Below are 27,071 nucleotides of genomic sequence, written 5' to 3'. Positions count from 1 at the left end.
TTAGCAGGTAAGAACCTAATTTCTCCTTAAACTACAGTATTGTAATTCTTTTCTTCAAGGTCTCTCCACAATATCAACTTGGAAGACGAAAGATTATACTGGAGATTAATTTATGATGCCAAGAAGCATGACAGAACCACCCTACTTCTGACAAGACAACATTTGTATAGTCTTTAAGATACTATTTCTGGCTCTCCAGATATTTCATACCAGTTTTCCTTCCTTTCTCTATGGATCTCTTACTCCATATATTCTGGCATGTACACACTGGTCATCTCAACAGCACTTACAGATATGCTCACATGTGTCTAGGAATTCTTGTTTCACTGTTGTTGCCCAAAACTGTGAAACTTCATTCAGAAGTTCTCCAAAGTTTCTCAAGCTCATTATTAATTCAGGCTTTTCCCCTCAGCTGTTGTACTTATCTTTGCACAAGGACAGTGGAATGAGCAGATCAAACGAGCAACAACATCCAAGTTATAGAAAACACAAGTTTATTATAAAACCTGGAGTTAAAACATCAAAACAGCCCAACATGGCCATATTTCATATGTAACGCTGCGTCAGGGGCAGTAACCAGAGAGGATCAATCAAACACACTATCCTCTAGAGCAGTGTATCTCAAACTGTGTGCCTCCTGAGATTTCAGATGTGCCGCGGTACACTGGGGAGGAGAGGTGCCAGCGCCAGCTGACTGCCTACAGGACTTGCCTCTTCTGGCACCCCTTACCTGCGTCTCAGGGCCCGCCTGGAGGGCCTTCACACATGTGCGTGATATCATCATTGCGATATCCATGCACTTCCAGGTGCCTCGAACCATGGCCACTACCTTTAGTGTGCTGCGGCTCAAGAAAGTTTACGGGACACTGCTTTAGAGCTAACAAAGCACTGGCCAAATGGTACAGCATTCCTTTGAGAGGTATGGAGAAGTATTTTATTTTTGTTCTTCAAGTATGCACTGAGACCTTTGAGATCCAGAACATGCCAGAGGCTACCTGATTTTCTGGGGATGAGGAAGTATCTGGAATAGAAGACTTGCCCCATCTCTTTGGATAGGGCCCTTTTGATCACCCAGACCAGCAGCAGCAGGGTCCATTACCGAATACAGTTTAAACTCCTCTTGCTGACTTAAAAGTGCCTTCACTCTGAAGCCCCCCCATCTCTCCTCATTTATCTCCTCCTATGCTCCCTCCCCCCCCCGTGATCTCCGCTTATCGGGCAAGCCCCCCTTTTCTTCCACTGCCAACTTCAGACTAGAGGTCTGCACGGGAATGGGAATTGCGGGAATCCCCCCTAACCCACAGGACTCCCAATGGGGACCCCTCTCTAGCCAACGGAATTCCCACGGGGATGGAAGGCTTTGGAAGCAGGGTTCGTCCATATAATATAATGGACATATCAGCCTTAGTAAAAGAGGGGGTTTATAAAACAAAAAAAGGGTTCCACCGAAGAGATTCCACAAGGAAAACAGCAAAAGAAACTGTGGAATTGATGATCCTGTCAGAAGTAATTGTTGCTTTTTATGGGGATGGGCGGGGATGGAGGTAATTCCTTGCGGGGACAGGTGGGGACGGAGAGGATCCTGGTGGGGACGGAAAGGATCCTGGCGGGGTTGGGTGGGATTTATGTCCCCGCGCAACTCTACTCCAGACTCCATCCCTTCTTTCTTGTAGCGCCGTATGCCTGGAACAGGCTGCCTGAATCAATACGAAATGCTCCATCCCTGGCAGTGTTCAAATCCAAGCTAAAGGCTCACTATTTTTGAAACTGCTTTCAACTCTTAATTCCCACTCACTGCTGTCAGATACCTATACTCACTGTATCATTTCCTCTACCATAATCTCCCCACCCCTGTAATGTTCTGTCTAAATTAGATTGTAAGCTCTTCTGAGCAGGGACTGTCTATTGTATGTTAAAATGTATACCGGTAGTTCTGCGTATGCCTTTTCAGTACTATAGAAATAATAAATAGTAGGAGTAGGAGTGGAGTTATATCTACAGGACTACCAAATGATGGAACAAGTGCTCTGAGGCAGCCAAAAGCATGGAGGAAGGGAGAGGGAGGGAGCATAGCTTAAATTGATCTTGCAGCCCTGAAAGAATCCTGAGCACCCAGCAGTCGGTAATGATAGACTGTCAAGCTTTCCTGAACAAATGGAGCCTCTCTTCCACTGGAAGATAATAAAAAACTAGGCATCAATTTGGTACTGGCAGTGGCTGGCCACACTGATGCTTCGTTTCATGTGTCCCCTGTGTGTGAACAGTAATAGGTTGCCTGTCATTGAAGAAGCAGGCACATGTAGGGTTGGTATCTCTGGGGAGGATAGGACTGCTGGAAGTACTATAATTTATACTGCTTTGTGTAATTATTGGGGCTGGTGGAGAGAGTAAGGCTAGTCAATAGATTCTAAAAACAGTCTGTAAAGGTAGAGCAGTGGTCCTTTAATCTACTGCGACATGATGAGTAGATTATTGCTCAAGCACAATGCATCCCCATGCTATGTACAGCTCCTTCCAGAAGCCAGATGTCCAAAGCCATGTTAACCAACAAGCCTCTACAAAGACTGGCACAATTCTAGATGCTAGATCCATATCATGTGTTGTGGGTAGAAGTAATATAATGTGGACTCCAGTTACTAATAAAGCAGTGGTCCCAGCTCTGTGCAGGTCTTCTGAGGGAGTATCTTGGTCAATGATACCATCTGCTGAAATAGGTCATGCTGGTATTTCATGATTTGCAGTTGGTGTGCTGTGATCCTTAGACTGAACACAGAGCCTTGCAGTGAGGAACAAATCTCTGATCAGTTTGAGAATGAATCTAGGGTAAGGTGAATCCTCTGGCTGTCTTTCTTGCTACTACTAAGGCTCTTCTGAGAGATCGGGCTGTCCTAAATTTATCCAGATATCGGTCTGAATATTGTCATTATCCCATGACAAGCAGACAGCATATTTTCACTGATGGGTGACGTCACTGACGGAGCCCCAGTACGGACCACTTTAAAAAGAATTCAAAAAGTTTGTGATAGCCTGAACCGCGCATGCACGAGTGCCTTCCCACCCGATGAGGGCACACGGTCCTTCAGTTTCTTAGTTTCTGTGGAGCTAAGAAGTCGCATTTCAACAGCTGTTGAAAAATTTTCTTTTTGCTGCCTTCCCGTTCTCGTGGTTTTCTGACTTTTTAGTCAGTTTTTTCTTTTCTTTCATTTTTAGTGTAAAAAAACAAACTAAACTAATCTTTTCTAGTTTCTTTATTTTTTCTTTTACCGTCATCGGTTAGGCTTGGTGGGGCCTTATGGATCGCCATACTGTTTTCTCTACACCTTAAGGCTATTTTTCCATGCAGGTTTTTTCTGCTCCATTTTCATCAGTGCTGTTGCTTTGCTGGGGAAATTGTCTTCACAGACATCCTTCTGTGGTTCTCGCAATGTCGGGTCCTCGGCCTTGCTATTATCTTCTTCTCCTGCTCTTCTCTTCACCAGCGCATTTTCATGTGGATTCTTCAGAAGCAGTTTTCCGTCGATGTCGTCAGGAATCCGGCACCCGCCGACGTCAGGAATCCGGTGCTCAGTGTACTTCCAGCACCGCTCTTCCAGCCTGTACCAACATTACCGAGCCCGTTCCTCTATAGGTAAGTTGGCTCTCCACTTTCTCCTTTGGGCTTCAGGTCATTGTAGCAGTGAGTCAAGTCCTGCTGACCTCGATCAGCCCCATCTCTGGCTCCGCTTCATTGTCGATGAGTGCCTTGATACGGGCATACTCATCTTTGAAGCGTGCAGCAACACCGATGGTATCGGCTCATGGGCCAAAGGGTACTGGTGATTTTTCTTTCCTGCTGAATCATTTTTCTCTGCTCGTGATGTGTGCCTTGATACCGGCATTTTCATCTCTGGAGTGTAGCACCACACCGATGGTACGGGCAATGCAGCCAGTGGTACCGGTGTTTTCTTTTTTCAGCAGATTTCCTTCATGTCCACGACTTATGTCGACACCGACATGTTTATCTGTATGTTCAGTCATTCTTGTCGACACCTAAATCGATGTTGAAATCTAGGTCGGTGTCGACATCCATGTCGATGCCAGCACCTTTGTCGACATCGACATGTTCAACTGTATTTTCAGTTGTTCGTGCCAACGGCCATATCGACACCATCTCCTCTGATGCTAATCCGGCTGAGTTCTTGACACCGGTAGCACTTTCACAGGAGTCTCCTACGATTTTGACTCATATATCGCGATGCCAGTCTTCTTTGAAGTTGCTGGTGTCGATCTGGTATGGGAAGGCTTTGCAGTCATTAACCTGTATTCAGCCTTAGACATCAACTCCCTGACTGTATAGTTTGGGATTGACTTTCTGAGAGGGAGATTTTTGAACACCCCATTTCTCTCTGAAGCGGTGGGTTTTTTCACCACATGCTTCTCTTTTCACTTCAATAGGGTTGAGCTTTTATATTTTTACAGATTCCTTAAGAGACTGTATGTACCTTGTGTCATTCCCTTGGAAGTTGACTTTCTACTGTCTTTCCCTTGACTAAGGACTTTATATTCCTTGCCATATAGTTATCTACACAAGGTTTGTTTGCTATGCCTTTAGAACCAATAAGCTTGTTTCACAGAATCCCTATTGGTGGAGTCCATTCTACAGACTAATGTGTAGACATCTGTTTTTTTGGGCGATGTGGACAGGGCTAGGGATGGTTAGCAAAATAGGCTTACTAGATTCCTATGTTGTCTAAATAGTCATAAGAATTGCCACTGCAGGGTCAGACCAGAGGTCCATCATGCCCAGCAGTCCGCTCTCGCGGCGGCCCTCTGGTCAAAGACCAGCGCCCTAACTGAGACTAGCCCTACCTGTGTACATTCTAGTTCAGCAGGAACTTGTCTAACTTTGTCTTGAATCCCTGGAGGGGATTTTATTTGGCATACGTTTGTGTCCATGTTCCACATTACCACATTTCATTTTCTCTGCTTACATGTACAGTGTCTATGTTTTCAGCACCTTTTTTCTGTTCTTACAGATATGGTCTAACTTTGAGTGTCTGTTTTTACCATCACCCGCCAGGACAGGCTAGCCAATTCGCCTTGTTTGGGGGATGACTTTTTTGGTGCTTTCAGGACCAGGCTGGGACATGCTTCCTCAGCAGTTGTCTGTTCAAGGGACCAGATGAGACTTTCTGGTCACTTCCACGTAGCAGTCTTCCCTTTCACAAGGGAGTTTTGCAATTACATTTTTTCCTGACTTATTCGGAGACTGTTTTCAGTTCCTTATGCATCGCTAAGAGCCTTTGCTCTCTGCTTTTCTTTATAGGGCAGGTTTTTGATACTCAATGTTTTCACCTTCTCTCAATCCCTTTTTTCTCCAAGAGTCTATTTTGGATCTTGCACTATCCTTCCTTGTTTTTTCTGCTGATTGCCCTCGAAGGATTCTCTTCGATTAGTGGAGTTAGGGATTCTATCCCTTTTCTATTTGATTTTCAAGTACACCGGAGGACTGTGATTTTTTCTAAGATCTCAGAGCTCTTATCCTTTTTCTGGTCGAGAGGAACTTCAGGACTAGTTTCTCCTCATTCAGACCTCATGGCTCTGCTTCCTGAATTTCAGGGAAGCCTCCACATATTCCTTTTCATACGGCTTCCAGCATATACTTTTCAGTTCAACTCAGCTGTTGCCATTACCAGTATAGATCCTTCCTTTAGGTCTGGCTTTTTCTCCCAGACTCTTCATGAAGTGTCTGATTGTGATGGCCACATCTATTTGATCACACGGCCTTCAATTTTTTTTTTCTTTTTATAAACATCTGTTTCTTTCCAGACTGTTTCTTCTTAGGAAGTGGTTCAAGCAACATCTTAGACCATCTCCTTTCTTCTGGTTCTAGGCTATGAATTTAAATTCCCCATATTCACATCTATATTTCATTGGGGTATTCCTAGACTCCACTCTCATGAGAGCGTTTCTTCTTCCAACTCACTTTCAGACTCTCATCCCTCTGTGTCCGTAGTTGTTTCCTTTTCAACCCCTTTCTGACAGACACATGATAGTTCTTCTGAGCAACAGGGTTTTCCCTGTTCCTGTTATGCCACGGGTAGGACTACTTTGTCGTACTCCTCAGTGGACTTTGGTTTTCCAGTGATCTCAGGATAGGGATCATCTCTCAAAGCATATATATCTCTGACATCATCTCATCTGCATTTGCTTCAATTCTGGCTGATCTCCTCTAGTCTTCCGGAAGTCTCCCCTTTTTTATTTGTCCCCTCCTTGCACGGTCATCATGACTGATGCATCTTTTTCTGCATGGGGGGTTCATATGGACGATCTGCACCTTCAGGGTCTTTTGACTGCCGAGGAACAGAAATTTCACATCGATTTCCTAGGCTTCAGAGTGATATTTTAGGCCCTCAGGGTTTTTTCCTCACCTACTCTGCCCTCAAGTCCTCCTCCTTTGCACAATCAATCCAGTAGTTATGTACTACATAAACAAGCAAGGAGGCTCAGGCTCTCTCCTGTTGTGTCAGGAGGCCCTACACATATGGACTACTACTTGGGCTACTACTTGCATTCTGCTCTTGCTGCATGTCTGTATTCATGGACAGCAGAATTCCATAGCAGACAACCCCAGCAGAATTCTTCAACGACTGAACTCTCAACTCTACAACTCTCCAGTCCACCCAAAAGTACACTTGTTTACGTCTTTTCACAATTATCAGTTGCCCCTGTTTTGCTCCAGACTTTCCTCCCTTCTCTGTCTGACAGCAGCTGTTTTTTCTCCTGGATTGTACAGGTATGTTTCTATATGCATTCCCTCCATTTCTTCTCTTGTTGAGCTTTTTATTGAAGCTCAAGAGAGCAGTAGCCACCATGCGTCTCTTTTCTCCACAGTGGCCCAGGCTACATGAGTTCTCCCTTCCTTTCAACCAGCTTCAGGGAACTCGTACCTCTTCTGATATTCCATACTCGGTTCAATTCGACTCAGAGGTTTCTGATTCATTCTAATCTGCACTGAATTCCATTGTCAGTTGCTTTTTCTCGGGCTGCATCCTTCTCAGCCTATTTGTTATCTTCTGGATGTCTCCAGGAAACTAGCCACTTAACAATGTTTCCATTAAGAGTGATTTTGGCTTTTCTTATTGGTGTCTTTTTTTATCTTCATGTTCTACATTCCTACATAGTGGAATTGCTCATGCGTTTGTTCTACTTTTGTTGCTCTTAGTTTCGAGTCTATATCTCTCGGACTTCTTTCCAGTGCTATTACATTTTTTTCCCTTTGTCAGTCAAGGGTCACCCTCTTACTGCTTCTCCTCTGGTTTCCAGATTCATGACATGGGTTTTTAATGTGTAACCACACCCCATGTTTACTCCTGTTGTAGCCTTTTTCACTTGGTTTCCAGGATTATGATAGGGTTTTTTTCCTCCCTGTGAAACCACTTCTCTAGTCCCTTCATGTCGTTTGGGACCTTACTGTAGTTCTTTCCAGTTTGTTGAAAGCCATTTTTTTGGCGGTTCATCTTTAGTTCCTTGCCTGGCAAGTGTGTTTCCTTATTGCTCTCACCTCTACCAGGAGGGTTGGTGAGTTACCTATATTAGTAGCAGATTCATTCTTCACAGTTTTTCATCATGCCAAGGAAGTTCTTCGTACCCGTCCAAAGTTTCTTCTAAAAGTTGTCATTTTCCTTTTCACCCAGTCACTTGTTCTGCCTGTGTGTCTTTCTACACCTAATTCTCCTACTGGAGAAACTGCTCTGTATACTTTAGACTGTACCTGGGCTTTGGCCTGCTACTTTGATCGGACAAAGCCTCAGCGAACTTTTCTCTAACTTTTCTTTTGATTCACAAAAGTTAGGTCATCCTTATTCAAGAGAATGTTTTACACCTGGCTGGCTATCTACATCTCGTTCTGCTATGCTCAGTCTCACGAGACAGTCATATCACAGCCTACAGAGTTCAAGCTCTGGCAGATTTTTGTTGCTTTCCTTAAATCTATACCATTAAGGACCTCTGTAAAGCTGCCACCTGGTCTTCAGTTCATACCTTCATTTCTCACTTATTGTCTGAATTCTTTTTCCAGACAGGATGGGCACTTCAGCCACTCTGTATTTCAAATTATATTTTCTTTGGCCAACATTCCCACCATCCCTTCTCTGTTAGCTTGGAGGTCACCCATCAGTGAGAATATGCTGCCTGCTTGTCCTGGGATAAAGCAATTACTTACCGTAACAGGTGTTATCCAATGACAGCAGGCAGATATTCTCACAACCCACCCACCTCCCCGGGTTGGCTTCTTAGCTGGCGTATTTTAACTGAAGGACCGCACGCCCTCATCGAGCGGGAAGGCACTCGTGCATGCGCGGTTCGGGCTATCGTGAAATTTTGGAATTCTTAAAGTGGCGATGCACTTTTTAAAGTGGTCCATACCAGGGCTCCGTCAGTGACATCACCCATCAGTGAGAATATCTGCCTGCTATCCCTGGATAACACCTGTTATGGTAAGTAACTGTACTGTACCTACTTTATACTCAGATATTCAACCCTGGTATCTAGATAGGGCTCGGTGCTAAATATCCAAGTCTAAAAAATCTGCAGTGGCTGGAATTAAAAAAAGAAAACGCTAATAGCCACAAGCTGAATATTGATTCACTAGATGTTTTAGCCCGTTACATTAATGGGTGCTAGAATAGATTAGTCTGATCCAGTATGGCTATTCTCCTTATGTCTTACCCCCATATTCAGGCTTCCATTCCCCCTTTTTACCTTCCATATTTCTACCTTTTTTCATTAACTTAAAAATCTGTCCCCTTTCTCTGTCCTTCACTTCCATAGAACTCCCTCTCCATTCCCCCTTTATTTATTTAGATTTTTATCCCATCCTCCCAGTAGCTCAGAACGGTTTACAAGTAAACATTCACAATGGAGTGAACCTTTGCTTCTGCATCTTCACTTATTCTTCCAGCTCCTATCTTCAGCCCCTTTCTCTCACATGCCCCCTTTGTAGCCCCCAGCTTCAGTCCCAGTCCTTTTCTCTCACATGTACCCCTTCTCCCACCTCCCCCTTTTTCATCCACAGCTCCCTTCTTTCACACATTCCCTTTTTATAGCCCCCAACCCTAACCCCCTTCTCATACCTGCTCTTCCAGCCCTCCGTTCTAGCCCCAGTCTCCTTATCACACCTGTCTTCCTTTTCAGCCCCCAAATCCAGACCCAGACCCCTTCTCTCACAACTCACCTTTTGAAGTCCCAAGCTCCAGCCCTCTTCTCCGAACTGTCTTCTTTTAATAGCCTCCTACACCAGGTCTCTTTTCCCAAGAAACCCCCTTTAAAGCCTCCTTCCCTCACATGGCCCCTTTTTTCAGCCCCAGCTCCAAACCCCTTTTTAGCCCTCCCACCCCCTTCTCCCATCTTTTCCCTTTCAGCCCCAGCCCCCTTTTCTTACACATTCCTATTGTCAGCCTGTGCGACGGCGGTTGCTGCTGACCACCAGCCATAACTCCATTACAAAAGATCCTTGGACAGTTGGAAGTGATCTCCCTCTCCCCCGTTTTCCGGGCGTCCGATCTTGCTCCAGGAGAGTTTACTTGGGGGAGGGGTCACAGCCGCGGGCTTCGGGAGCAGTTGTTGCTTTTGGTCTCACCCGGGGTTTCCTCGGCAGACAGAAAGAGGGCGAGAAGGGGGAGTCACCGCCTCCTCAGACAGTTGGAAGTGATCTCCCCCAACCCCCTTTTCCGGGCATCTGATCTTGCTCCAGGGGAGTTTACTTGAGGGAGGGATCACAGTTGTTGCTTTTGGTCTCGCCTGGGGTTTCCTCGGCAGACGGAGTGAGGGGGGAGTCGCCGCCGTGGTGGTCTCCACTGACTCTAGGCTTGCAGCATTGCCAAGGGAGGGCGATGGGGAAACTGCTGCCGGAAGATGGAGAGAGGGCGGAGTCGCCGCCGTGGTGGTCGCCACTCGCTCTAGGCTCGCAGTGTCACCAAGGGAGTGCGATAGGGAAATCACCGCCAGCAGACAGAGAGAGAACGGGAGGGAGGAGTCACCGTCGTGGTGGTCACCACTAGCTCTGGGCTCACAGTGTCGCCAAGGGACAGCGATGGGGAAACCGCCGCAGGCTCCTTCAAGTAGGGGAGAGTTCTATTGTACTGTGCATGCGGAAGCACGAAGGCACAGAATTTCAATCCTAGTGTGCATGCACACTAAGGGTTTTATTATTATTGATTAGTAAAGAACAGTGCTGGTATATTTAGTTTCTGCTCAGTAGAGGAGGATATGCTTTTTCTTTTCTATTTCTCTGGACTCTTGGGATTTCTATTTAAATTATTGTCAATACATCTGTAATTTCCAATTTGTGGTCACTTATTCTGCGAGGGTCCATCTGTGTAAATGCCATGTAGGAATCTGATATTTCAATTTGTTTTCTTTTTCTAGTATAATATATATTTGCTGCTTGAGGGCCTATTGTCACATTTGCAGTGCTGCCTTTTCATGGGTAGGGTTGTTACTTGATCTATAGGTTCTACCTGCAATTCTTTGCAGGGTTTTGTATTACGTCATAAAGTTCTTGACAGTTGAGGAGATTTGTGTTGCTATTACTGATTTGACAGCAGAATTTGAATAGTGCCTACAGAACTTAAGATGCCTTGATTGTATTGTAGTTCTGATCCATCCTTAGAGATTCATTGCCAGAAAATGTGGTGAAATCAGTTAGCTTAGCAGGTTAAAAAAAAAAAAAGGTTTGGATAATTTCCTAAAAGAGAAGTCCAAGGATAAGCAGCATAAAATCTGTTTTACTACTTGGGATCTAGCTGGGTACTTGGGATCTGGGTTGGTCACTATTGGAAACAGGATACTGGGCTTGATGGACCTTCGGTCTGTCCCAGATGGCAATTCTTATGTTTTTATCTTGAAGAATTGACTGAACAATACTATTAAATAGTTTTAATGGTTCTTTTGCCGATCAGTTGAAACTGCTCTAGGGCTTCTTTACTGCATAAGATTCTCTTATATCTAGAGATGCCACTGAAGTGGTGGAAAATGTTTGCAATGGTGTCTCCTGTTTTATGATCAGAGATGCCCAGCCTCCACTTAGACAGAGCTTAGTAAGAGATAGATGCACAGGAAATCATGGGATCTCTCCCCAAATCAAACTAACAGGACAGCTCCCCCTTCACAGGTATTGTTGGATAAATCCCTGTGTATATAAGAGAAAGGTCATTTAAAGTTTGAGCACCCTAATGATTAGAGGAGGGGGCTGAGAACCAGGGGAGCTTGTAACGTGTATTTGTGATCTTGGGCAAGTCACTTAATTCTCCACTGCTTTAGGTACAAACTCAGACTGTAAGCCTTCCAGGAATAAAAAATATCAAGTGTATTTAAATGAACACTGCTTCAGTATTTTTCAGGCTTTACAGGTGGTAATTAAGAAGAAAATAAACAATATTTAAAAGTGAAACGTTTATTTATGCTTTTGCAAGATTGTTCTCTGCAGCATAAAAGGCAGCTACTGATTCTAATTGTTGAGTTAGTTATCAAACTGTTGTGGGGAAGTTGCGGGGACTATGATCTCATTTCTTGGATCTTTTATGTATCTTGCATAGTATGTGGGGCTCAGCCACTACCAGGCTCCCTGAAATTCCCATTCTTGAGGTAATAGGGACCCAGGCAACTGCCTTTCTCTCTCTCCCACCCTCCAACATTGGCATTAAAGTGATGAGGATTTCCTAAAAGCTGTGCTCTTTTAGGGTGCAATTGTGCAACTGCCCACATAGGTGAAATGTACACACGAGACCTGATTCTATATAATGCGGCCTAAATTGTGTACGCAAATCTGTGTGCATTGCCAATTTGCATGTGCAATTTAATTGTTTAACAAGCCAATCAGTGCTGATAATTGGCAATAGCAAGTAATTGGCAATAATTAGAATTTATGCATACCACTTTCTAAGCGTATTCTATAAAGTGGTGTGCAGATTCTATAAACTGCGCCTAATTTTGAAAGCATTTTATAGAATCGCACTAAGCACCATCCTTTTCAGCATTGATTTTTTAGGCATCATATATAGAATTTGGTCCATAGGGGGCAATGTAGCATCTAAAGGTAGATGCCACTTAGGGACATCAAAGGTATCATTAATTGATGGGTAGATACCTTACTTGGTTGAATAATGTTGATAAGAACTTGAAATTCACCATGATATACAATCTTAAGGAAGTGAAATTTTTAGATGTAAAAATTACCATTGCGGATCAACATCTTACTACTACAGTTTTCCGCAAACCAATGGACAAAAATTCATACTTTTTCTGTGATAGTTGGCACCCCCCCAGGTTGAAACAAGTTTTATCCATTGGTCAATTCCTTACGATAAGACAGATTTGGTCCACTGATCAAGAATATAAAAAACAAACTAGGAGTTTAATTCAGCGTTTTCGTGCGCGATCCTATCCTGAATGGACTATACAGCAAGCATATCGTAGAGCCTTATATGCCAATCCTGCTACCTTTAAGATGCTATTCTTTAAGGTAGCACCTAAATGCCATAGAGCCTAAGTACAAGGAGGTTGTCTCTCCCGGATACACATGCAGGTAATAGAATACCATAACTATGCACGTTACTTGGCACACTAACTTACAGTCTGCCGTTGACATGGCATAAACATACCAATGCCAACTTATACCAGTCTTCTAGGGCCCAACTGTTTAGGAAATGCCCCTGGAGGTGCAAATTCATTGGTGCCTGAGGCAGATTTTTACCTGGTAAGGTAGCTACTGGCAGAAAGGGGGGAGAGAACTGAAGCCACCATCATTGGCAGAGGTCCGTTTATTGTCCCCGTCCCCTGTGCGATGTTCTCTAATGGGCAGGAGCAATCGGCACTTCCTACTTCTACTTCCTCCACCTCCAACATAAATGTACTGTATTTCTATTCCAATGAGGAGTCCAATGCTTGTTTGCTGAGAGGGTTAATCCTGACCTTTATGTTTATTTAAAACTTGATATGCCGCCACTCTTGTCAGATCTAAGCGCTTCACAATTTCACAAAAATGCATAAAAATTAGAAAAGAACTCCATCAATTGTAAAGAAAGACCTCAAATACTCCTGTCAAGAACCCAATCCAATTCCTCCTGTCCATTTAATCACTCCTAAAATGCTGCAGCACCACCATTATTGTTTTCAATAGGATCATAACTAAAAAGCCTGCTTAAAGAATTGTGCCTTCAGTTTTGCTTTAACAATTTTTTATATTATACTACTCACTTCCTGTCCTGATTTTCATAGTTATAGTATGTGCATGTTTTCATTTTGTAAAATATCCTGCACTCATTATCACCTCCAGGGATTCAAGACAAAGTTAGACAAGTTCCTGATGAACAAGGACGTACGCTGATAGGGCTAGTCTCAGTTAGGGCACTGGTCTTTGACCAGAGGGCCGCCTCGTGAATGGACTGCGGGGCATGATGGACCACTGGTCTGACCCAGCAGCTGCAATTCTTATGTTCTTACCTATTAATTTGTGTGAATACTTTTTCTAAGTTAATATAGGCCATGTGTAGGAGTTTCAAATCCCAGAAATACTTCCCCCTGCAGTGGGAAAAGGCATGCCTAAAATAGCACTACATGTGAACTTTTGTGCCTACCTCTAAGCGTCACTTTATAGAATTGTCCCCTATGTGTGTACCTTTCGCCCATGTGGATAGCTGCTCGATTGCACCCTAAAAGAATACAGCTTTTAGAAATGTAGACAATCCTTGATTCATTTAGTGCCAAGTAGAGTGGCCTAGTGGTTAGTGCAGTGGCCTGAGAACCAGGTTCAATTCCCACTATAGCTCCTTGTGATTCTAGGCAAGTCACTTCCTCTTTTCTTTCCCTTTAGTGCCAAGTTGAGGGAGAGAGAAAGGCAGATGCCTGGGCCCCTACCACAACAAGAGGCTCCGTAGGGAAACCTAATAGGAAGATATATACATAATATGCACATTAATCTCTCACATTCAAAGCATTGGCAATGACTGTAGGTGCTGCATATCTCTCTAGAGAGGTAGAATCATAAAGTTGATATTAAGGTTGGCAAGGCAAATTGCTGACTGCCCTATTTATGATGCCAGTGTTTCATCATGAAAAAATAGAACCTGTGCAGGTGCCAGATACAACTCTAAAAATCTTGTTATGCAGACTTGTTGGCAGATAAAGAACTGCATGGTCCATCTTTTACTATGTTACTATACGAGGTGTCCAATTTTATGGAACCCCATTTCCACTGTTAACATACAGACTTACCTATACAAACTACTTTTAACATTCTCTTTTTGTTTTAAAGCATTGATGCTCAAATCAGTCCTTGTACCAGGGCTGACTCTAAGGGATTTGGACTCAGGATGAAAAATCCAAAGCCAGCTCCTCCATTCTGAGATTGAAAAGGAAAGGGAATTTGCTCCCTGAAACTGGAAACCAGTCTGCCAGTGCCACTGTAAGTTCTGCCTCTTGACCAATAATGGATTTTTCCACCAAGTACATAAAGAAGAGATGTCAGACACTGGGGCAGGGTCACTGCTGCCCTACACTGTATCCTCCCAAAGCACAGGGCCAGGGATGGCTGCCCAAGGTCCCTAAAGACCTTACCCTCTCACCCCTCACAGTCAGTTTTTCAGAACATTAAATATGCAAGTGATATACAGTATTTTCATGCACTCTATCCAATATCTCATGCATAGTCAGAGATATCTTAAAACTCTGGCTAGAAGGGGTATAAACACTGAGTTTAAAAGTAAAGTTCAATTGAAACACTAAGTTATATTCAAGGTTTCCCAAATCTGCCTGCCAGTCAGGTTTTAAGGGTATCCACAATGAATAACCATGATATTCAATTATAAACAAATCAGTTTTAAATGCATGCAAACTGATGTCATGCACATTCATTGTGAATATCCAGAAAACCCAAGTGGCTGAAGTTTGGGTAGTCTGGATTCTCATGCAAACTAATACAACCAAGAAGTAAGGTTGTCAACTAGATCCAGATTCACCTGACAAGGTTGAATTTGGTTGGTGAAATCATAACTACAAGCTCCTATATACAATGGGGGTAAACAAAGGAATGGATCAGAGGAGGAGAGTGTAGCACAGTGGTTAGAACTACAGCCTCAGCACCCTGAGGCTGTGGGTTCAAACCCTGCACTGCTCCTTGTGACTCTGGGCAAGTCACTTAATCCTCCACTGCCCCATGTTCCTTAGATAGACAGATAAGGAAAATGCTTGAGTACCTATTATAACCCATTCTGAGCTTCTTTGAGAGGATGGGCTACAAAATCAAATAAATAAATCAACCCTTTTAGGCAAATCTGAATCCAGCTGGCAACCCTACCAAGCAGCATCAGATGTATTTTACAAATGAATGTTCCGTGCTGTGCCAATGAATTTAAAATTTCTAGAATACCTAAGTATGTGTCTGGTTTATATAACTATCCAGGATACTAAGTGAATATTATATGAAGACAGCACCAAGTTAAAGCAGGAACACTAGAACACCAACACATACATTGTAAAACTAAACAAACCAGATCCTGCACAGTCAATTGATCCTGTACAGTCGATGCTATCACAAAGCCATGTCCCTTTCATACACACAGATACACCCTCGCCCAATATGGAATAATCACAAACTAAAAATAGAAATATGTAGATAAAAGTTAAACTGAACTGCCAAGAAACCAGACTCTGCATACAATGCAACACCACAACACCACAAAAACATTAATACATGTCCTAATACTGTGCAAAATATAAAGACAGTAGATGTAAATTTGAAAAAACTGATACATAACAATCACCACTTTACAAATTAACAAATAAAAATAAAACAAATAATGAGAAATAAGAAAATACCATTTTATTGGACTAATCCCCGTAAGCTCGGTCCTCATCCCCACAAACCACCTGATTCCATCCACACAAGATGGATCGAGAGAGGAGCGTGGGAGCCCTGCTCCGCCCCCTCCCGACACAGAGGAGCCGACTTCAGAACAAACTTTGCCACCGAAGAGCCTGATTTCTTCTTTCCAGCACCCCCTGCATCGAGAGAGGAGCGTGGGAGCCCTGCTCCGCCCCCTCCCGACACAGAGGAGCCGACTTCAGAACAAACTTTGCCACCGAAGAGCCTGATTTCTTCTTTCCAGCACCCCCTGCATCGAGAGAGGAGCGTGGGAGCCCTGCTCCGCCCCCTCCCGACACAGAGGAGCCGACTTCAGAACAAACTTTGCCACCGAAGAGCCTGATTTCTTCTTTCCAGCACCCCCTGCATTGAGAGAGGAACGTGGGAGCCCTGCTCCGCCCCCCCGATCCAGCAGGAGGACTACACACTTAAAAGCCACAGCGCCGCCATTACCAGCCAGACCGGGCCGGCGTGGGAGCCCTGCTCCGCCCCCCCGATCCAGCAGGAGGACTACACACTTAAAAGCCACAGCGCCGCCATTACCAGCCAGACCGGGCCGGCGTGGGAGCCCTGCTCCGCCCCCCCGATCCAGCAGGAGGACTACACACTTAAAAGCCACCGCGCCGCCATTACCAGCCAGACCGGGCCGGCGTGGGAGCCCTGCTCCGCCCCCCCGATCCAGCAGGAGGACTACACACTTAAAAGCCACAGCGCCGCCATTACCAGCCAGACCGGGCCGGCGTGGGAGCCCTGCTCCGCCCCCCCGATCCAGCAGGAGGACTACACACTTAAAAGCCACAGCGCCGCCATTACCAGCCAGACCGGGCCGGCGTGGGAGCCCTGCTCCGCCCCCCCGATCCAGCAGGAGGACTACACACTTAAAAGCCACAGCGCCGCCATTACCAGCAGGAGGACTACACACTTAGAGACGTGAACACCTACACCTCGGAGACCACTCCACCAGACCTCTTGCCTACCTCCACCATAAGGTAAGGAGCGAAAGATCCCCCGCTCCTCCCACTCCAGCCAGAACTCTAAGAGAGAACCACTCCCTCTACCTAACAACCCAAACACTCCAAACCAGACATCAAACATGAAGCCCTCCCGAAATACACACAAAATAGCAGCCATCCTGATAATCCTCCTCATCTCTAGCTGGAATACAACAGCTAACAACCTACCCACCACAACCTCAACCACAAGCACAACCAACTTCCAAACCCCCAACAGAAGAACACTCACTCCAACTTACCCAAACCACCACACCAACAATCAACAACCCATTACTGTTATCCGGAGAAGAAGACCAACACCCCCGAAAACAAAACCTCAAACAACTACCACAACACTCATATACCCGGAAACAACTTACATCCCGCAGACCAACACGACCTCCCTCACATGTGCCTATGTCAACATCAGATCTCTAGGACCCAAAACAGAAAACATAAAAAACTGGATAACAACAGAAAAACTTGACTGCTTATTCCTCACTGAAACCTGGCTAACCTCAGACACAGACCCTAGAATAAAAGAAGTATGCCCGCCGGGATACAAAATAACAGTAACCTGCAGAGAGAAAAAAAGAGGAGGAGGTCTAGCAATAATATTCAAGAACACCATAACTCTAAACATACTCGAGAAAGTATCCACTCCACAATTGGATTTCCTAGCGTGCCAACTCACAAACACAACACTAAAAAACTCTCTAAACTGCCTACTCTGCTACATAACACCAGGAAACTGGACCACAGTGAAGCCCGAATTTGAAAACTTCATCTACCAAAACTCACTAACAGCTGACTACAATCTCATACTAGGAGACCTAAACCTACACCTAGAAGATCAAACCTCCACACCAGCAAACAACTGTTTATCCTTCCTCAATGCATTATCCTTCAAGATCCTAAACCCACAAACCACTCATGAAAAAGGTCATCAACTGGACATTGCAGCATTCATGACTCACCAACCAACCAATCAAGAAATCCAAACCCCTAACGGAACATGGTCCCCATCCCTATGGTCAGACCACTACATCTTCAACTTCAACATCAACTGGACCAAAACCAAACACACACCTCAAACAAAAAAAACCACATATACCTCACGCAAACATATCGACCCAACCATCTTCTGGTCAAAGGTAGACGAAACCATCCAAGACTGCGACCCAAAAAAGTTCATCGACCACTGGAAAAATGTATCCACCAACATACTTGATAATCTGGCACCCCTACAAACCAAAACCAGAATCAGAAGGAAATCAGACCAATGGTTTGATAACGAATTACTCCAACTCAAAAGACAGTGTAGAAGATTAGAAAGAAAATGGAGAAAAAAGAATCAAGAACAAACAAAAACCGACTGGAAAAAAATCAACAAACAATACAAAAATCTACTAAAAGACAAGAGGAAAAGTTACTATACCAAGCTCATAGGCACAGAAACACAAGATTCCAAAAAAATTTTCCAAATACTAAAAGAATTAACAGACACCAAACCATACACTACCACCACCAACACACCTCCACCATCATCCACCATCTTAGCAGAACATTTCAAGAATAAAATCACCAACACCAGAGCCACACTCATACTCAACCCATCCAACCAAAATCCAATCACAATCCACCCCACAGGAAAAGAGGCAATCGCAGCAGACAGAACTTGGTCTCAATTCCCAAACATAAAATGGCCAGAATTTAACAAATTATACAAAAAATACAGCCATGCCTCCTGTGACCTCAACCATTGCCCCTCATATCTCCTTACCACCTCTAGTATAAAGTTCCGCACCATAATTCTACAATGGATCCAATTCACGCTCACAGAGGGCACATTCCCTGACAACCTCAGCGAAATTGTCATCACCCCAATCCAAAAAGACCCAAAGGCACCACAAAACCTCCCTTCCAACTATAGACCTATAGCCTCAATTCCGCTATATGTCAAAATTACAGAAGGCCTAGTAGCCAAACTCCTCACCAATTACATAGAGGATCACAACCTACTACACCCCACGCAATCAGGATTCAGAACAAATTTCAGCACAGAAACATTACTAGGTTCCCTCATGGATACCATCAGACAACAACTTAGTATAGGGAAAAAAATGCTACTCATACAACTGGACCTATCGGCAGCATTCGACCTAGTAGACCACAACATCCTTCTACAGATACTAGATGCAATAGGCATCTCAGACAAAGTATACTCCTGGTTCAAAGGATTCCTAAAACTCAGAACCTACAGAGTAAAATCAAACAAAGAAAAATCAGAATCCTGGTCAAACCCATGCGGCGTACCACAAGGATCTCCACTATCCCCCACCCTCTTCAATCTATACACTGCCTCTCTAGGAACCCATCTAAATAATCTAGGCCTAACATCCTATAGCTACGCGGATGACATCACCATCCTCATCCCATACGATCATTCCAAACCTACCATGACAGAGGAACTTCACCAAACAATGGAAGCAGTCACAACCTGGATGGGAAATCACAAACTTAAACTCAATCAAGACAAAACCAAATTCATCCTCCTAGAAAACGACAAGATCCAAACCACATCCATCCTTGACATAAACGCAACCAAATATCCCATCCAAACAACCATAAAACTACTAGGCATGACCATAGACAGATGCTGCACAATGCAGCCACAAATAAACAAAACAACTCAAAAATCATTCGCAATCATGAGAAACCTGAGACAAGTCCGAAAATTCTTTGAAAGCACACAATTCCTACTTATAGTACAATCCCTAATACTAGGAATACTGGACTACTGTAACATTCTCTTCCTCCCATGTCCGGCAAATACGATAAGACAACTCCAAACAATCCAAAATACAGCCTTAAGACTCGTCTATTCATTGAAAAAACACGACCACATCACTGAAGCCTACATCAACTCACACTGGCTCCCAATCCAAGAAAGAATCCAATTTAAATTTTACTGCATATTATTTAAAACACTACACGGAGACAGCCCATCATACCTGAACAATCGCCTCATCCAAGCAACCAGCACCAGACACAGAAAAACGCACTCCCCATTCATACCCCCCCCCATCCAAAGAAGTGAAAAGAACAAAACTACATGACGGCCTCCTGGCCACACAAGCTGCAAGACTAGATAACCAAATCTCCAACCTTCTGATGACCACCCCAGACTATAAGACGTTCAGAAAAGAAATAAAAACCACACTTTTCAAGAAATTCCTAAAACAGAAATAACAACACGACCACTAAAAGCCCTCAATATCTTCATATTACCTCTCAAGCTATTCTCTACAATTCATATAATTCTGTTATTCTGTAACTCTGTAATTCTGTATTCATTGTAATTCTGTCCTTAAACTAACCTTTTTGTAATCCGCCTTGAACCGCAAGGTAATGGCGGAATAGAAATCCCTAATGTAATGTAATGTAATGTAATGTAATGTAATTGTTTTATATTGAACTTATTATATTAAAGTATAAAAAGAAACAATATTCTGTACAATTGTCAATTTATAAATCAGCATCTTCTCCCCACTCTTTCTTCCCCATTTCCCTTCAGCGTCCTCAGCCCACTCTCTCTCCACTTTCCTTTGGCGCATGCACATAAAAACAAGCAAGTAATTTTATATCATTTTCATTCTATTCATTCATAGAAATTAAAGTCTAAATAATGCCAGTCACATAACAAAACATGATTTTACAAAAATAATTCCCTGCACAGTCAAGCCTGCAAGGATTACTAGATGTCTTTCAACAGCTCCCCTCCCTCCCTCCCCCTTACCTTTGTGGCCAAGTCAAAATGATCTACCAACAATAATATTTTAAAAACACAAAGCACGCTGTACGCAGAGAATATGTTAATTATCATTTATATTCCGCGGGTTTTCAAAGAGGTCAAGGCAGATGACTTTATGCAATGTCACCTCAGTAACAAATAGACAAAAATAGACAAATATACCCCATCCCTTTTTACTAAACCGCGATAGCGTTTTTTAGCGCAGGGAGCTGCACTGAATGCCCCATGCTGCTCTCGACGCTCATAGGCTCCTTGTGCTAAAAACTGCTATTGCGGTTTAGTAAAAGGGGGCCATAGTGCAAAATATAGACAGCATATATAAATTCTCAAAACGGACACATTTTGATCACTAAATTGAAAATAAAATCATTTTTCCTACCTTTGTTTGGTAATTTCATCAGTCTCTGGTTGCACTTTATTCTTCTGACTATGCATCCAATATTTCTTCCCTTCTTTCAGCCTCCTGTATGCTTCCTCTCCTCCAGACCTCATTCCCTCCCCCAACTTTTTCTTTGTTTCATCCTGTCCCCTTCTTTCTTTCTCTCTCCATGCCCCCTTTCTTTCTGTATGTCTGTCTTTCTCTCTCCGTGCCCCATTTCTTTCTTTCTTTCACCCTGTCCCCTTCTTTCTTTCTCTCTCCCCATGCCCCCTTTCTTTCTGTTTGTCTTTCTCTCTCTCTCTCTCTCTCTCCGTGCCCCGTTTCTTTCTTTCACCCTGCCCTCTTTCTTTCTTTCTGACTCCCTGTCTCCCCCCCCTTTCTTTCTTTCTCCCTGCCCTCCCCCATGCCACCGCCATTGGGAAACATGCTGCTGCCACCGCCGCCGGGGAAAGGCTGCCACTGGCCATCGGAAACAGGCCGGTGCCGAGTTCCCCCTGCTTCTCTTCCCCGCGGGCCGACCAACTCTTGCTGCCCGACGTCAATTCTAAAGTCAGAAAGGACATTCCGGGCCAGCCAGGCAGCGATTGCCTGGCCCAGAATGTCCTCTCCGACGTCAGAATTGACGTTGGACGGCTAGAGTTGGTTGGCTCGCAGGGAAGAGAAGCAGGGAGGGAGAACTTGGCGCCAACTTGTTCCTGATGACAGCAATGGCAGCCTTTCCCTGGCGGCAGCCTATTCTCCCCCTTGGGCCGTGCATCTGGGACAGACTGCCCCCCCTCGCCCCCCCCCCCTTGGTACGCCACTGCATACTACGGAATATTACTCTTAACATTCAAAATACTTTAGGTACCACACACAATACAAAAATCTGATGTAGAAGTGAGGAAAGTAAGTAATATCTTTGGATGTTTTTGTTTTAAGGTACTATTTGGTTTAGCCCCTAAATCTATAACTGACCTTTTCTCTTTCTCAACCAATAGACATAAGAGAAGCTCACACTTGAATTTTGTTTCTCCACCGGTTAGAGGATGTGAATTTAAAAGACATCAACATCTTTTCTCCCATCAGGCAGCATTATGGGGTAAAGATCTGGAACAACCACTTATGCTTGCTAATACTTATGAGTAATTTAGGAGACACCTAAAAACATAGCGCTGTTAATCACTACCTTTTACTTTGTTAGTTTTACTCAATTTGTAGCATTTTTTAACCATTGTAAACTGCATAAAAGTTCACAGTCCTGTGGTATATAAACAGTTGTTATTATTAGATGCCCATAGCTCTTCAGTCAGACTAAAACAAAAATATGTTGTGACAGATGCTCTAGTAAACAGTGTGAACATTTGGAATACAGTGGTTACATGTACTGCAAATATAATTGTGTAAATGTACAAGTTCCCTAACATTGTTTTGTCTCCTTACTTTAGGGGGAGGGAGTATAAAGAAGGCATGTTAGTAGTTGATGGAGGACCACCAATTCAGCTCCTGTAATGCTGGGTGGCAGAGAGCTGCATCCCATGTCCAACCCAAACTAGGTCTATGGTAACTGTTTGATCATAGCTGCAATTAGTATTCTTTTTTTTTTTTTTTTAGGTTTCCTCAAAGTACAAATATACATAGTAACATAGTAGATGACGGCAGATAAAGACCCGAATGGTCCATCCAGTCTGCCCAACCTGATTCAATCTAAATTTCTTAATTTTTTCTTCTTAGCTATTTCTGAGCAAGAATCCAAAGCTCTCCCTGGTACTGTGCTTGGGTTCCCACTGCCGAAATTTCTGTTAAGACTTACTCCAGGCCATCTACACTCCCAGCCATTGAAGCCCTCCCCAGCCCATCCTCCACCAAACAGCCATATACAGACACAGACCGTGCAAGTCTGCCCAGTACTGGCCTAGTTCAATATTTAATATTATTCTAGATCCTCTGTGTTCATCCCATGCTTCTTTGAACTCAGTCACAGTTTTACTCTCCACCACCTCTCTCGGGAGCGCATTCCAGGCATCCACTACCCTCTCCATAAAGTAGAATTTCCTTATATTGCCCCTGAATCTAACACCCCTCAACCTCAAATTATGTCCTCTGGTTTTACCATTTTCTTTTCTCTGGAAAAGATTTTGTTCTACGTTAATACCCTTCAAGTATTTGAACGTCTGAATCATATCTCCCCTGTCTCTCCTTTCCTCTAGGGTATACATATTCAGGGCTTCCAGTCTCTCCTCATACGTCTTCTGGCGCAAGCCTCCTATCATTTTCGTCGCCCTCCTCTGGACCGCCTCAAGTCTTCTTACGTCTTTCGCCAGATACGGTCTCCAAAACTGAACACAATACTCCAAGTGGAGCCTCACCAATGACCTGTACAGGGGCATCAACACCTTCTTCCTTCTACTGACTACGCCTCTCTTTATACAGCCCAGAATCCTTCTGGCAGCAGCCACTGCCTTGTCACACTGTTTTTTCGCCTTTAGATCTTCGTACACTATCACCCCAAGGTCCCTCTCCCCGTCCGTGCATATCAACTTCTCTCCTCCCAGCATATACGGTTCCTTCCTATTATTAATCCCCAAATGCATTACTCTGAATTTCTTTGTATTGAATTAGACCATTCCTCTAACTTTTGCAGATCCTTTTTCATATTTTCCACTCCCTCTTCAGTGTCTACTCTGTTACAAATCTTGGTCTCATCTGCAAAAAGGCATACTTTTCCTTCTAACCCTTCAGCAATGTCACTCACAAACTTATAAATAAAATAACCTACAAGTAGATCGATTTTTCGCTCCGTCAAAAATTACAAAGACTAGGGGACACTCGATGAAGTTACAGGGAAATACTTTTAAAACCAATTGGAGGAATTTTTTTTTTTTTGCTCAGAGAATGGTTAAGCTCTGGAATGCGTTGCCAGAGGATGTGGTAAGAGCGGATAGCATAGCTAGTTGGTTTTAAGAAAGGTTTGGACAAGGTCCTGGAGGAAAAGTCCATAGTCTGTTATTGAGAAAGACACAGGAGAAGCCACTGCTTGCCTTGTATTGGTAGCATGGAATATTGCTTCATGTTGGATTTTGGCCAGGTACTAGTGACCTGGATTGGCCACCATGAGAACGGGCTACTGGGCTTGATGGACCATTGGTCAGACCCAGTAAGGCTATCCTTATGTTCTTAAAATATTACAACAAAACCCATGGTTAAAAGACACATTTTGGACGTGTAAAGATCATGTTTTTCTAATTCAGAAATAGTTTAACTGTAGCAAGAAGATACTTAAGTTATAGATCCTGCTTAGGTTTGATCCCAACAGCGAGAAGACACCGCCAGACACAGCCTGTTCCTTAAAGCCAAGCAGTGACACCATCTAACTACAACTCCCAAGAAACCCTGTTCTAAACTGATCACCACACCCACCAGCCTGCAGGCTTAGCAACCGTGTGACATCGATGGAGAAGAGAACATCTGATTCGTGATATGTCTCGTAACCCCGCCCCCCACATCGCGGTCAAGTCCAATAGGAGCACAGGAGCTTGTCTCCATGTGGAAGCCATGTGTCGCCAACTGGGAGGAGGAAATGAATGCCGAGGCTGGGCGTAAGAAGGCGGTGAGCGTGCACCTGAGGTGGCAGTGGTACGAGTCTTGCATTAGTTGCCAGGCTCCGAGGGACTTCTCTCAGCTAACTGATCCTGTCTGCAGAGTGCTGCGCTCTCTCATGTTTTAATGAGCCTCTACGCATTTAATTGCGGAGCTTGGAACCTTTCCACGTCTACAGGATCTTTCCGGCCCTACAGAGAAAGGCCCTGGAGAATCTGCGCCGCTTTGGCAAACTAGCCTGCACAATTAAGAATGCAGAACTGCGTGTATTCAATTCTGCATCACGGATTTAACCCTAAGAGAATATTAGACGCTTTACTTTGATTTGATCATCCAAAACTAAGGATAGCAAGTTATAGCGATCATGTGAGTAACTGTGCTGCGAACTGCTGTTTAAAAATCCTACACTGAAACGGATCTCGGGGTCAAAGAGGCAGCAGACAGACGGACCCCCCCCCCCCCCCCCCCCCAACGTCTCGAGGTTAATGAAAAGACTGCATGCACTAGTGTCTGGGCAAAGGCCTTACCCTGCAACCATCTCACTTTGGAGTTGATAGAAGCTCTTATTAGCTTAACATAAAATATACACCATGCAACAAATGTACATGGTGAAAAGCTTCCATCACTAAACAAATAATACATCTGGCTTAGTTAATTCTATACGCTGTAAAGGCCTCAAAACGACGATGACCATAAATGTTGGTTGTTTTGGGGGGTTTTTTACGTCGTGTGTTAGTACAGACACGAGATTTCCATGAAGCTCTGCAAACTAAGCTCTTTCTAAAAATACTTAACTAGATTAGCAAGAATTAATGAACACGAGCCTCGAACCGGGGGGAGGAGGAGGGGGGGGGGGCAAATAGGAGACACAAGCTATGCATTTACCAGACTTTTCGAGAATGACAATTACACCAGGAGAAACTACTGATTACTTTGGTCGCTGGATCAGTTTTTGTTTGAATGTTTCATAAAATTAACAATTCAAATACCAGTCACGTTTGGAATATACATGAAAAACCTCATGAAATTATAAAAAAAAAAAAAAAAAAGAAACCACCAACAACTGAATCGTTTTCTCCTTTGACTTTTAGCAGATAAAACCAAACTTTTTGGGGCACTCATGAAATACTCTGCTATACAAATCTGCATGAAATTCTGATTATATTGAGAAGTAATCAACATTTTTTACAGCTTGTTCTGTGGTCTATTTAAAATCTACACTTTTCATGACAGATTCTCAGTTTCAGCTTATTTAGCTCTGCACTTCAAATTAGCTTTTTTTTTAGTTTGCACACGCATGCAGATCTGTTACACAGGCCTGGTATTCTGTACATTCATCCAGCCCATGTACAAACACATGAACAGCTATTGCAACAACAAAAAAATCTCATTGAAGGCTTTGTCCTTACAATAGCCTGGAATTTTGCTAAGCGGAAAGTTTAAGGGCTAGACTAAACTGAGCCTTCTCCTAATGCAAGGCAATATTAACGTTATTTGTGTGGGTTTGTGCAAGGGCTTTGTCTAGTCTGCAAATTAACAACAGTTTTTAAGTGTGGTCTGGCAGGCATCAAAGGCGAGTGGCTTACTTTCTTTGTTGAAGCCTCCAGCGTTTTGTTCCTCTGTCAGCACTAGTCAGTGCTGGCTGCTATGGGGGAAAAAAAATCAGACTTACTTTTGTTTTCTTTCTCGACCTGCTCCAAATAGCTGGCAGCCTCCAACAAGATCTCCACATTTCGGGGAAAAGTGTTAATTTCTTGCATCGAGTCTTCGCTGTTGAAGATGACACTGACGTGCAGGTCTTTGGGCTCTTGCTGGTTGCAAGAGAAGTCCATCAGATCGTCTTGCGATTTCACGTCTTTTCTTGGCCGTCCTCGTTTCCCCATATTTTTTGGTTTTGCTTTCTTTGCCCTCTGTGTCTCGTTTCAAGAAAGGGTGCAGGACGCCCTCAGACTTGCTTGTTGTCTTTCTCCCTAACAGATTGTTGGACTGAGTGAAGAGGCAAGCAGGACAGCTTGGAATATAGAAAGACTCCGCAGCGGTCCTAGTGCTCGCCTATTTTAGGAGAAGGTGAACATGTGGCCCTTCATCCTGTGGCTAGGCCAGGGGTGGGCAATTCTGGTCAGGTTTTCAGGATTTCCCCAATGAATATGTATGAGATCTAGTTGCATGCACTGCTTTCAATGCATATTCATTGGGGAAAACTCGACTGGATTATGGCCCTCAAGGACCGGAGTTGACCACCCCTGGGCTAGGCGCACCTTGCACACAGAATTATGTGGCAGAGAACAAGGAAACTCTTGGCAATAAATCGATTTAAGCTACTAGGAGCTGTTGCACCAGATTAATTAATAAGGCAAATGGCTGCCCATCAAACTGGGGCATAGATAAGATGGCTCTTTCAGCTAT

At 43.8% G+C, this 27,071-nt stretch overlaps 1 protein-coding gene across 1 annotated transcript in view; it reads right to left on the bottom strand.

The window, feature by feature from the left end:
• MXI1 (MAX interactor 1, dimerization protein) overlaps positions 1-26,652 on the bottom strand; it is a 127,088-nt gene extending 100,436 nt beyond the window's left edge. Inside the window, exon 1 of the mRNA XM_033942124.1 lies at positions 26,338-26,652. Within this exon, the coding sequence (XP_033798015.1) occupies positions 26,338-26,548 (211 nt within the window). The 5' untranslated portion in view covers positions 26,549-26,652. The remainder of the gene's footprint in view (positions 1-26,337) is intronic.
• Between the last annotated feature and the right edge of the window lie 419 nt (positions 26,653-27,071).

This window comes from Geotrypetes seraphini, chromosome 4 (genome assembly GCF_902459505.1).
Source record: "Geotrypetes seraphini chromosome 4, aGeoSer1.1, whole genome shotgun sequence".
Lineage (NCBI taxonomy): Eukaryota > Metazoa > Chordata > Amphibia > Gymnophiona > Dermophiidae > Geotrypetes > Geotrypetes seraphini.
Note: the sequence above shows the minus strand (reverse complement) of the source record. Positions and strands in the feature narration are given on the sequence as shown.